This window comes from Apis laboriosa, unplaced genomic scaffold (assembly GCF_014066325.1).
Source record: "Apis laboriosa isolate Shangri-la unplaced genomic scaffold, ASM1406632v1 scaffold105_cov147, whole genome shotgun sequence".
Taxonomy (NCBI): Eukaryota; Metazoa; Arthropoda; class Insecta; order Hymenoptera; family Apidae; genus Apis; species Apis laboriosa.
The window spans coordinates 559,840-572,525 of NW_025220714.1; the positions used below are offsets into that span (position 1 = coordinate 559,840).

Below are 12,686 nucleotides of genomic sequence, written 5' to 3' on the forward strand. Positions count from 1 at the left end.
GACGGAGGAGGCTTTCGTAATGGCGGTCACAATTGAACAGCTGCCGGAGAATAACACGCTCTTTCACCCACTCCTCTCCCGATTTTTTTTAAACATTTCTTTATCGCACAACTGCGATAATGAATGATAAAATTACAATAGTACCACAACGATTCGCAACAAATACAATCTTTTCAACCGAACTTGCTCTCGCTTTTCGTAAAATTTTTCGAAAATTTCTTGCCTCCCTCCCCCTTTTTTTCATTTTAACATCTCTCGATCCTTTTCCATTTAATTCCAGCTACGTCTCGCTTAATCCTTTCGACGAGACGTCCCGCTACGAGACGTTAATTCCGTGTGCCATTTACGACGTTCGTCGTTTATCGTCCATCTTCTCGGCGGTGTGTCGCATCTAATTTCACTCTAATCAGGCTTCTCGATTCGTTCGATCGATAGGATTTCACTCTCGTTCGCGCTTACATTCCGATCATCGGCCCCTATGCGATTCGTCCCTACCTCGCTCTTAATCGAATTTCACTCTCGCCCCATTCCGTCTCATTTTGACGTAATTTGACCTAATTGTATTCGGTGTATAACGGCAAACGGAGTCGTTTAACCTTTATCGTATCCCTCTTCTTCCAACGAACCGCTTCCCGCTGTGGAAACTCGATCGGCATGTGGGAACGTGATCGTTCGAAGGTATTTCAGAGAACACGGCGGATGTTTAGGAATGCGTTGTTAATTATAAAATTGTTTTTCCAACAGGATTTTCATTTGTCTAATGATTGTTGAAAAAAAAATAGGCTTTGTTGATTAATTAAAAATACACAGAGTGTTGATATATTTGTGTAAAAATAACCTCTTTAGAGGTCAGTTTTATGGATTATAATAATCGAAACGAGAGATAAATATTAACGTAAACTTCAATTTATGCTTATAAACTTAATAAGTAAGTTTCAAGCGATATTTTCGTATATGTGTTTGTTTAGATTTCTTAGACATCGAAAGGTCTCACGGATATATCAACATCGTATAGATAAAGAGTATTATACGTAGAAATACATTCACAAATGAATGTATTTTTGAAAGAATGAATTTATGAAGGTTGGAAGGGGGGTGTCTACGAAATTTTAGAAATATAGACTTGGCGATAAGATGAGAGATAGACCGCGTGAGTCATTCGATCAAATCGAATAACGTATTTACGTTTGAAAGCAGGCTGTGTTAAGTCTGTTGTCATCCGATGACAGAACAGGGGCATAATATCATAATGTCACGAAGTCATAACAAGTCTTCTAGCTTTATGAAACTAGGACGATTGATGTTAGACGGAATAGTTGAAGCCTGTATTAAGCATCTTAAAAAATTTTTTAGTTAAATCATTTTTTTTTTTTTTTTATTTTTTAGTCATACTTAAAAACACTTTGCGTAAATATTTATATATTGGAAATATATATGGATTCGCGACTCGTATTAAGAAATTTCAACAATATAGTCGCAAATAAAATCAATTCATTCTTCTTTATCTCTGCAACAGAACAATCTATCATTTATAGATAATTTCAGATAATTTCAATAATAGATTAAAAGTATATATAGATAAAAGTACTTTCTACTAAAATACTTTTTCTTTTTTTTTTATCTCGAGATAATAAATATTATTTCAAATCTATATAACTATTCTAAATTTTTCTAAATCTCTTTATAGATATTTCTTTATATTTATGGATAGATAAACTTCTACTTTCTACATAATACAATTTTTATCTCGAGATAAATATTATTATAATTTACAATTATTCTAAATTTTTCTAAATTTCTTTCCTCTCTCACAACGCCACAATTATGAATCACTCTTTTCACGAATAATTTCTAAAATCTTTTTTTTTTTTTTTTTATCTCGAGATAAATATTATTTCTAATCTATAATTATTCCAAATATTTCCACGTTTCAACCATGCCTCTTCCTCGTGATACCATAATTATGGATCATCCTTCATATTCATGGATCATCACGGGATTCGATTTGACATCTCCGGCAATTAATCTTAATCTCTGCCACGACCCTTGCTCATTTAATGATTCATTTCCTTGATAGTTCGACGATCGGACAAGCGGTCTACTCACTTCGCATTTTAGGAAACGAATTCTTCACGATGCTCTCCATCTGGATGATGTTTACTCCCGATCTTATCTCTCGAACCATAGCCTCTTGGAATTACGAGAGGCGTAATCAATCCCCCTCCGCTTTAGTTTTTGTGGACATTCGTGAAATTTCGCCGAATCCACTCCTTTGTGCCTCCTCCGCTTTTGATTTTAGATCACTCTTTCTTTTTTTTTTTTTTTTTCTTTTACCGTGTTTTTTTAAATCGTGTTCTTCTTTGAACGTGCATATACTCGTATATTATCGTTGAGTAGCTAAAATAAAGTTTCGAATCATCGACCAAGAAACGTGGTGCCTTTAATACAAAATACAAAAATAATATAAAACCATGATCGTGAGGATTGAAAGTATAAATTTTGAAATCGTTTTAAATAAATATTATTTAATCGGTTTATATATTCAAAAATCATCAGGAAAACGTAATTTTTTTTCCAAAAAAGAAAAATGGAAACATAAATTGCACGTTCACTTTTGTTGCCAGTGATTGTCTGCGAGCGACAATGCTCAATAACATGCGTCATCTCCACGATACGTTTGTACGAAACATTTTCTTGGCAATGTCTTACCTCACTTTTATAAAAAAGAAAATATATTTTCACGCACACAAATTCTCTCACACAAATATAATATAAATAGAAAATATTCCCTCTTAGCGATTCAATTTATTGTAATAAATACGTACACATAACGAAAATTTATATATCTCACAAACTCCTATACAATTTTGTCATGTGTTGGTGGATCCGCTCATGCGTAAAAATATCGTTAATCGACCAAAAAACTGGAAATAACAAAGTAAGTAATAAAATATAAAGAAAGATAAGGAAGAAAAGAAGGAAGGAAGAAAGGGAGAAAGGAAGGGAGGAAGAGAGAAAGAAAGAAAGATAAAAAAGGAAGGAAGGAAGGAAGGAAAGAAAGAAAGGAAAATAGATGAAAACATCGACCCTTTCTTTCTTTTACGTGGATAGGCAACAAGTACGAGGCAAAAATACTCGGGCAAAAGAATTCAGGCGAGCGACGACGGACGGCGATGTTCTTCTCGGACCACCTCGAACGACTTCCGGACTTGGCTGTGGAATGGAACAAGATTAATAAGGTTATGTTCGCGATGTGTTACACCTACATCTATACAGGCGTATATTTAACCGTATACGTGTGTGTTGGCGAGCGCATACCTCGAGTTAGCGGCACGGCTGTGCAAGGCATAAATATAATTCGCTTCTTGTCCCTCCGCCGATCCGATTTGAGAGGATGATCAGCATTGATACTCGATATTTCCCCGCGAAGGGGGAAAAATATTCTCTCGAGGAAGATGATGTACAAGACGATGACGATGATTGATTGAAAAATTGTTGGCCTCGTGGCGATGATTCGAGAGAGATAGAAGAGGGAAATTCATGCGAATAATAAAACAATAAGAGGATCACGTTTAATTGCGTACTTACGGTATTCGTGTTATTCTGCTCGTTACGTATATATGTTAATATCGAAACTTGATTATTCATTGCCATAGTTAGTCACTGCGAGTATTATAATTGAATAGGATAATTTTGTCTGACTAGAATTTATAGGTGTTTCTCTCTCTCTCTCTCTCTCTCTCTCTCTCTCTCTCTCTCTCTCTCTCTCTCTCTCAATTTTTTAAAATTCAAAATTTTTTTCTTATTATTAGACGTCGATATCCATGATATCGTTTCGAAATGGTAAAAAAGTGAGTTGAACGAGTGTTTTCCAATCGTGCGTGGCTCGTTTATAAATGGCGAGTGTTTATTGGTTTCATAAGTTTATTTTTCTGATCATTTATATGTAAACAACAGAGGTGTAGATAAGATAGATGGATTAGAAATCATCGGTGTAACATCAGGAACGGTATAAACGGTTTGAAAGAAATTTACTGTAAACAATAATATTAATAATTAATAATTTTATTTCTAATTCAAATATAATTTTATTGATTAAAATTTATGAGGAAGAAAGCTTACTATCTACGCTCTAAGAAGATACGAGAAAATTGAATGATCGTTAAATTGCAAAAATTATTCCTGTTTTATTATACGTTATTATGCAATCGGAATAATATATCTACAGATATATTTTTGCAAGCAATAATAAAGGTTCTTTATAGTTAATGTTATGAGTAATAGTTAATATTAGCAATTTTCCAATAAAATATTAATAGATGCAAGAATTGCATGCAGCAATTGACAACAATAGAATTGAATAACAGTTACTGTTTAATTATAACCTATTTCTTACGCAAATTTTATCTCCTTTTAAATTAATCCCACTCAAAGAACCGTATACTTTCTTCTTCTCGATCGTTCTCGTCTACGAGAATATAAATTTTTCCAATATTCATCCGGAATTCGAAATTGTTTTTGCCTTTAAAAAAGGTTTCTCTCTTCGTCGTCCATTTTCATGAAATATTTTCCAAATTTTCTCGTCGATTTCGTCGAATCTTCTCAGTAGTAAGAAATTAGAAATTTCGTGCCCTCGTGATGTGTTTTTCATTCCCGTTCTCGTGATATTTCCAGACCTCGAAATGGGCCGCGAGAATTTCGAAACCGTTCCTCGACCATCCTCCTAATTTTAGAGAAGAGATATTCAAAGATTCTCCATCATCGTTCCGCGACTCGATTTATAAATATGATCTCACGACCAGAACGAAGCTGCATCGTCGACCGATGTTATGTGTGTTATCCGCATAATCCTTGTTTCTTTCTCGTCAACATGACGCTCGCGACATTCCTTTTATTTCGTGTTCCTGTGATTGTATCCTTCGAGTCACTATATCAAACTATATGTAATATATTCGCAAAATTTCAGTAATTTCATCACGTATATCTGATTTACATGTAAACATATCTCCTCTTCTGATTTTTTTAATAAATTCGTTTATTTTATCCATTACTAAAAAAAAAAAATTATTATCACATCATATTCATTCGAGAATTACAAAATTTCAGTAATTTCATCACGTAAATTTACCTATATACATGTCTTCTCTTCTGATTTTTTGATAAATTCCTATCGTTTATTTTATCCACTTAAAATATTAAATTAAATTTATTTACATTATTCAATTATCACGTGAATAGAATTAATATTAAAAGTGTAATAATTATCACACATTGTTCGTTCGAAAACAAAATTTCAGTAATTTCATCACGTAAATTTATCTGTATATATATATCTTCTTTTCTGATTTTTTTGATAAATTCCTATCCTTTTATCCATTTAAAATATTAAGTTAAATTCATTTACATTATTCAATTATTGTGTGAATAGAATTAATATTAGAAATGTTCATTCGAGAACAAAATTTCAATAATTTTATCACGTAGATTTACTTGTATACACGTCTTTTATTTTATTTAAAATAAATTTATTTTTTAATCTTTTATTTATTTAAAATAAATTATCTATTTAAAATATTAAGTTAAATTCGCTTATAATATTCAATAATTATCGTGTGAGTAAAATTAATATTAAAAAAAAATAATAATAATTATCACACGTTCGTTCAAGAATTACAAAATTTCAATAATTTCATCACGTAGATTTACACGTTTTCTCTTCTGATTTTTTGATAAATAAATAATTTGATAAATAAATAAATTTCTATCGTTTGTTTTATCCACTTAAAATATTAAGTTAAATTCCCTTACAATATTCAATAATTATCGTGTGAGTAGAATTAACATTAGAAGAAAAAAAGAACGTATAATAATTATATATATATATATTGTTTTATCTATTTAAAATATTCAATAATAATCGTGTGAGTAGAATTAACATTAGAAGAAAAAAAGAACGTATAATAATTATATATATATTGTTTTATCCATTTAAAATATTAAATTAAATTCGCTTACAATATTCAATAATAATCGTGTGAGTAGAATTAACATTAGAAGAAAAAAAGAACGTATAATAATCATATATATATATATATATATATATTGTTTTATCCATTTAAAATATTAAATTAAATTCGCTTACAATATTCAATAATAATCGTGTGAGTAGAATTAATACAAGAAGAAAAAAAATGTAATAATTATTATATGTTCGTTGAAGAACGATATATATATTGTTTTATCCATTTAAAATATTAAATTAAATTCGCTTACAATATTCAATAATAATCGTGTGAGTAGAATTAACATTAGAAGAAGAAAAAAAATGTAATAATTATTATATGTTCGTTGAAGAACGATATATATATTGTTTTATCCATTTAAAATATTAAATTAAATTCGCTTACAATATTCAATAATAATCGTGTGAGTAGAATTAACATTAGAAGGAAAAAAAAGTAGAACGTATAATAATTATTATATGTTCGTTGAAGAACTATATATATATATATACATACGAGTTACGATTAATTTCAAACATGGTACGTACCAACGTTGAATCAATTAAAGAAGGGATAACAGAAACATGTTTGTCCAAGATCCCTTATGATCACTTTGTCCAAGATCACGGAGGTCACTTTCCCTGGAAAGAATCGTAGTATTTTTGCAGACGAAGATTCAGACGTTTAAGTGCGTACTCAAGCATTGGAACGAACGTCTGCGGTTGGTCGCGCAGAATGGAGTGGGTGCTTAAAACTCAGACAGATCCAAATCGAACGATCGCCTCAATTGCTCTCAATCGTTCCTCTGCACCTTGTTCCTTTTCTGTCTGCGAAGGAAAAGTCGAATCGTCTTTCTCCGTGCGCACGCACCGCGTCCTTCTTTCAGCCATTTGCATTGGAATGCTTTCGAAACGATTCGTCAAACAGAATGGAAACAAATTAAAAATTAAATGTTAATTTATGAATTCTTCAAATTTATCGTTTCGGTTTCTGCTTTCTCGTTGAACTCGAATATTATGCTGATTTGTTTTTTTTTTTTTCACGAAAACGAAAAACGGTTTTTAAAATAAAGAAAAATAATTTAAAAATTTTTGGTATCCTTTCATATTATTAATTCAACTTTTAAGGATTGCTTTATCTTTTTAAATTGCTACACGATCCGTGAAGAATGATCATTTGGATCGAAAACTTTTAAAACTCGAGCGATATATAACGATATATTCGAATTTTTGAGATAATAAATCATACAAGGGATAAAATGTAGAAAAATACTATTATTGTGAATTTTTTGAAAAATGAGATAATAGCAAGATACGATAAACGCAAGATACGTATTATTTATCTTTCGTTTATTTCTTTTTGTGTAAAAGGGTGGATCAGAGGTGGAAAAATGTTCGATCTGATAATCTCTTGTAGAATGAAAGAGAGTTCAGTCTGCGATTTATCTTTCTCCATATCGTTTCCCACCACGATTAATGATACGATAAAATAGGCTTCGATGAATAAGCGCTCTTATAATTCACATTCAAGCCAATAGCAAATAACGATTAGAAAATAGATATCGATAAACGTAATAGCTCAATAAATGAATACTGATTTCACTTTCGTATAATATCGTATTTTTTTACGTATATTTTATCCCTTGCATGATTTATTATCTCAAAAATTCGAATATATCCTCATCGTGATTTAAATTATAATTAATTAAAGGGAATTAATATATGACGAGTGAAAATTAAATTTTTACGCGACGAGTATATCGATGAAACAAAGAAGTTACAGTCGAGTTTACGTATACTTTCCTATAGCGCGTAATGTTTACATACGTATGTTCCTCGTACGTATGTTCCTCGAGTCAATATTATTAATAAGTTCAGTATAGAGCCAGCAGCGCACGAGATCGCATATCTAAGCAAGAGTTTGTATAAAATTATTTTTTTAATTAATCGAATTAAATAAAAAAAATAATTTCTATAAATAACGAACGATGAGTCGACACGAAATGATTAAAACTTATAATTATTGAATAAATAAGTAAAAAATTTGTAACATTTCAAAACATGTTAATATATTCGTATAATATTTTTGAAGAATCGATTTTACAAAGATTATAACGAATATAAAAATTAATGTATAAAAATGTCGAGCGAGACATATTTATTAAGTTATAAATAATTGAAGTTTGCGTTAAACGAAGCGAAACGCAGAAAGAATAAGATAACTCTATTTCCTAGTTTATCTAACGTAAATCTTAATTATAACTGGACTTTTTTATGTAAAATTAAACTTTTATGAACATGATTAAAAAAAAGATAGCTTGAATAAAGATTTTCTTTATTCCTCAAACATCATAATGTCTACTATGTTTTGAGTATTTTGTGTTTTTTATATATCTACACGCAGTTCACTTATAATTCAACAAGTAAGTCTGGATCAACATTTTTATTTGTTTCGATTTTTAGTTTTATCGATACAAAGAGTATAATATTCTTCAACGAGCATTGATTATTAATTTTTAAATTTTGTTCTATTCAAAACGAAGATAATTAATACGTATATTAAAAAGAATGATTTGCTCATTCTCATATTTTTTATTATACTATAAAATCGACATAATCAAAGTATTTCTTCTTTAAATGGCGATAACGAATATATTAACACTTTGTACGTGTCGCAATCTCCATGCAAACTTTTCACACATTCAGAATATTAAAACAACCACAACAATTTCCCATAAATTCCCATTAAACGGTCACACTGAAAAACCAACGAAACGGTACTCGATTCATAATGGTAAGAAAATAATATACATAATGGCAAAAACATTCTTAAACACAGTTCCAAGAGTGGTCCATGATTGTTCAGTCGAGACGAGTGGTTGGATAGAATCGTAGCTAGCTTCCGCGTTTTCTTCGTCTTGTAACGGGAGCCGCGTGATTGATGATCGAATCGCGTGAAAGCTGCTACGGATTCGCAGCGCGCTCTTGAGAGAAATGAAGGAACGCGTGTGCGCATAGCTCGGTGAACTTCAAAGCGGAGAATGTGCTAGAAGTGGCGGGAAAGTATTGTGTACATAAACACGTATATATGTGGTAATATCGGCTCAACGAAACGCGCTTTCGGGCCAATTATCCTCGTGTTTCGTTTTCCAAAGCATCGGTAGACGATGCTGCAGGCGTTTCGACTCGGTTCGCCGCTAGTTTTGCCCGTTTCTCTTTGGGAAGTTGCCGCGAGATCAGTCTACCGTGACTTTGGCGTTCGCCATCGAAGTCTTTTGATACTTTGAAAATCGACGGTTTAGCGACGCTTGCTCGAGGATCTGTGTCGAGTGATTAAAAGTGCTTGGATCGATCGAAGTCGATTTAGATTGAAAAATGTTGGATCTTGGATTTGTGTAGGTTTGAGTTTTCTTTATTTTTATAGAATGGAAATTATCGATCGTAGATTTGTGGTTTTGGAATTAAGTTATTTGTTGATGTATTGAGTAGTTAAAAGTTGCTCCTTGAATCGATTGATGAATTTAAATCGAATGTTGGATATATATATATATATATAGCTTTATATAAGTATTCTCTTTTTTTTATTTTTGTTTTTTTAAAGCAGAAATCGTATTAGTTTTAAGTTTATTTTGAAATTATTTGTTGGTATATTACGTAGGGAATGAAAATTTGAATCGAAGTGAACGTGTTAATGTATTAAAAGTTAAAATTATCACTTTGTTTTGTTACATTTAAATTATTCAAGGTTTTTCTTTATAGTTATTTTATCTAAATTATAGTTTAGATATTTTTTAACGATCTTAAATATCGTACACTTGTGGATGTAATTACATATTGATTAGTAATTTTGATAAGATAAATTATATAAATTAAAAATCAATGAATTTAAATTGCCAAGGCAAATAACTCATAAAATCATATTTGAGATTAACCGTTTTCACATTCTTTTCTGGAAGAGAAATTTCTCTTTTTTCAGTGATTTCACGCGTCGAAAATTGCATTTATTAATATAAAATTAATATAACCATAATTTCAAGTTATACGAGCTCTAAATGATTCCATTAAATTGCGAATTGAAGAAATTCTACGTTATCTTTTGGCAAATAACTATAACCAATCGAAGTCATTGGAAAACGTTTGAATAATTTATATAATATACATAGTTTGAAACAAATTAAGATAATGATATTTAAATAGATAGAAGATGAATTTAAGTTTTTTAAATTTTCGAAGCGACTTTCGTCATTAGTTCGATAATTTCTCTTATCAATTTTACAAAAAAATGTCGGAATATTACAAACGTTTTAACAATTACATAACGTTATGTTCAATCTACTAGATAGCAATCTTATCGCAAATTAGAAAAAAATAAATTTATTATTTTGTAATATGACGTTAACTTTCATATCAAAGATATCTAATGCAACCAAACGAAAATTACACTCGCACGATTTTTTTTCAAATTCAAATTCTTACCGATCCAACAACTTTCTAATTAAATCAAACCCCTTCCATTCCAAACTTATTACTATCGATCTTTATCACAACTCTCACCCTATATTCTATATATATAACTCTTCTTCAACTTTTTAATAACCAACTCATCATCCAAATTATAATTATTGACACGTTCCTCTAATAATTTCAATCACTTTCCAAATCCTTCTTCAAAACGAAATCTTTCTATATCTAATCCAAATCTATTTTTATCAACTCTTTATCATCATTTATCATCAAAAACACTCCCATACATCGAGCACCCTCTATCAATTTTCACCTCAACTAACCATTCTTCTTCAACTCTTTACCAATCATCACCATCTTCCAAACCTTATTTCCGAGTCAAATTGTCAAAAAAATTCCCCTCCCCGTTCCCTCCCTCCTCCTCTCTTCCCAACTCGAAAAAAAATTCCAAAACTCAGTTGCACGAAGGAAGGAAAACTCGCGAGATAGGAAATAAAAAAAAAAAAAAAAAAGAAACGATTAACGAAACTGATTATTTGTTTGCCGCAGCGCGAACGGGAGGGCGCCAGTGTCCAGCAAGCCGCCCCTGCCGCCTCAACCGCCCCGCTTCGGGGCGCTGGGCTCGAGAGCGTCGACGGGCGCGTCGGCGGCGACGGCGGCGGCGTGTTCGTCGCGCCGACGCGCGGCCACGGACCTTGGAAATCCGGCGGCCATCGAGATGGCGAAAGCCCGCACGATGCAGGCCGCCCAGGAGCGCCCGGTCGGCCTGCTCGAGACCGACCTCGACGAGGCCGTCGTGCCGTCGACCACGACCCCGAACGCCGCCTCCACCGGCAAAAAGACCAGGAGCCTGCTCAATCTGAATCACACCTCGACCGCCCCGCGGCCCAGGCCCGAGCACGCCCTCCACGTACCCCAGTCGCCTGTCGCCGCTTCGCACAGGAGCCCCCGCGACAAAGACGCCGCCTCCACCATCAACCAACGGCCACACAAATCCATGGAGTTCCTCCTTGACAAGGAGAACCTGCATTTCGTCAAGGTGAGTCTTCTCCCCTTTCTTCCTCTTAACCTTTTTTTAAGTTACCAGGGTTTTCCCCGAGCCGAGCCAATGTCGTCGTCGATGTTGCTCGAGTTTTTTTTTTTTTTTTCTTATCCCTCTTTCTCGAAATTCGATCGTTTCCCGATTGATTTTCTTCTTCCTCGACCGGATTTCGAGTCTTCGATCGCGACACGTCCGTGTCGCATCACACGGAGATGATCGCTCGATGATCGTTTGCACGGCTTCCGTCTGTCTACGAAGTATGGTTCTACTTGCTTTTTTTTTTTTTTTTTTTCTTTCCTCGAAGCCTCTTCGAAAGCTTGGAAAATCGGGAACGTGGATAATTAAATGCTCGTTTCGTTCGATACAATTTTAATATCACGTGAGGTGATTAAGAGCGGTGAAAAATCAGATGTGTGTAGGATTGGATGTAGGTCGATCTTGGATAGCGTTATAGGGAAGAGAAGGGGAGAGAGAGAGAAAGAGAGAGAAACTCTAATGGATGCGTTGAGAACGCGTGAGTTAGCTAATTTTATATTTTTATTTCCTTCCAGAGGAAATATAATTCATTCTCACGTATTGTAACGGATAATATAAAAGTAAGGCAAACTTAGAAGTGGTTTTGTGGGTAGATATAATATCCTTCATCGATCATTTCTCTAAACGTTTGTCTCTTGTTTTATATATATATATATATATATATATACTAAGTGACACGTGTACGTATATGTACCAATTCGTTGCGACGTATTATTTTTCGCGGGTTATTTCGAACGAAGAGCGTTAATTAAAACGCTACGTTTCAAAGGATAATAAATTTAATAAGGCTGCTCCTTATTTTTAATACATCAGTCTTCACATCATTTTCGACCGTTCGAATTCCCTCTCTAACATCTATCGAAATATTGTTGTAACGCGTCGTGCTCAAGCGCATCAAAGTGCGCGACGAGAGTACTATAGTATATGCTTCACCTTTGACATTTTGTCGATTAAGTCGGTCTGAAGTGCCGCCGATTTCCGTATCGAGACCGGCCCACAGTTCAAAACAACCGAGACAATGCGATTCTCGATATCTAGAGAGAAACAACTGTTTCCCTTCTATATATATACCCGGCGCCAGTTTAACATTGAACGTTTTGAAACCTTGAATGTTTAAAAACTGATATTGCGAATAATAACGCA

General features: G+C 33.0%; 1 protein-coding gene and 1 long non-coding RNA gene across 10 annotated transcripts in view; one reads left to right on the top strand and one right to left on the bottom strand.

The window, feature by feature from the left end:
* The window catches only part of LOC122720721, a 78,808-nt gene that overhangs the window by 22,924 nt on the left and 43,198 nt on the right, over positions 1-12,686 (top strand). For all 9 annotated transcript variants that reach the window (XM_043947697.1, XM_043947676.1, XM_043947634.1 and 6 more), the window contains one exon: positions 11,015-11,504. In XM_043947697.1, coding sequence (XP_043803632.1) covers positions 11,015-11,504 — 490 coding nt within the window. The remainder of the gene's footprint in view (positions 1-11,014; positions 11,505-12,686) is intronic.
* LOC122720773 lies at positions 3,955-9,390 on the bottom strand. Its single transcript, XR_006347809.1, has 3 exons — positions 6,551-9,390; positions 5,129-5,186; positions 3,955-5,050 (listed from the first exon to the last, which is right to left on the bottom strand). It is a non-coding gene; the product is annotated as an uncharacterized LOC122720773 (long non-coding RNA).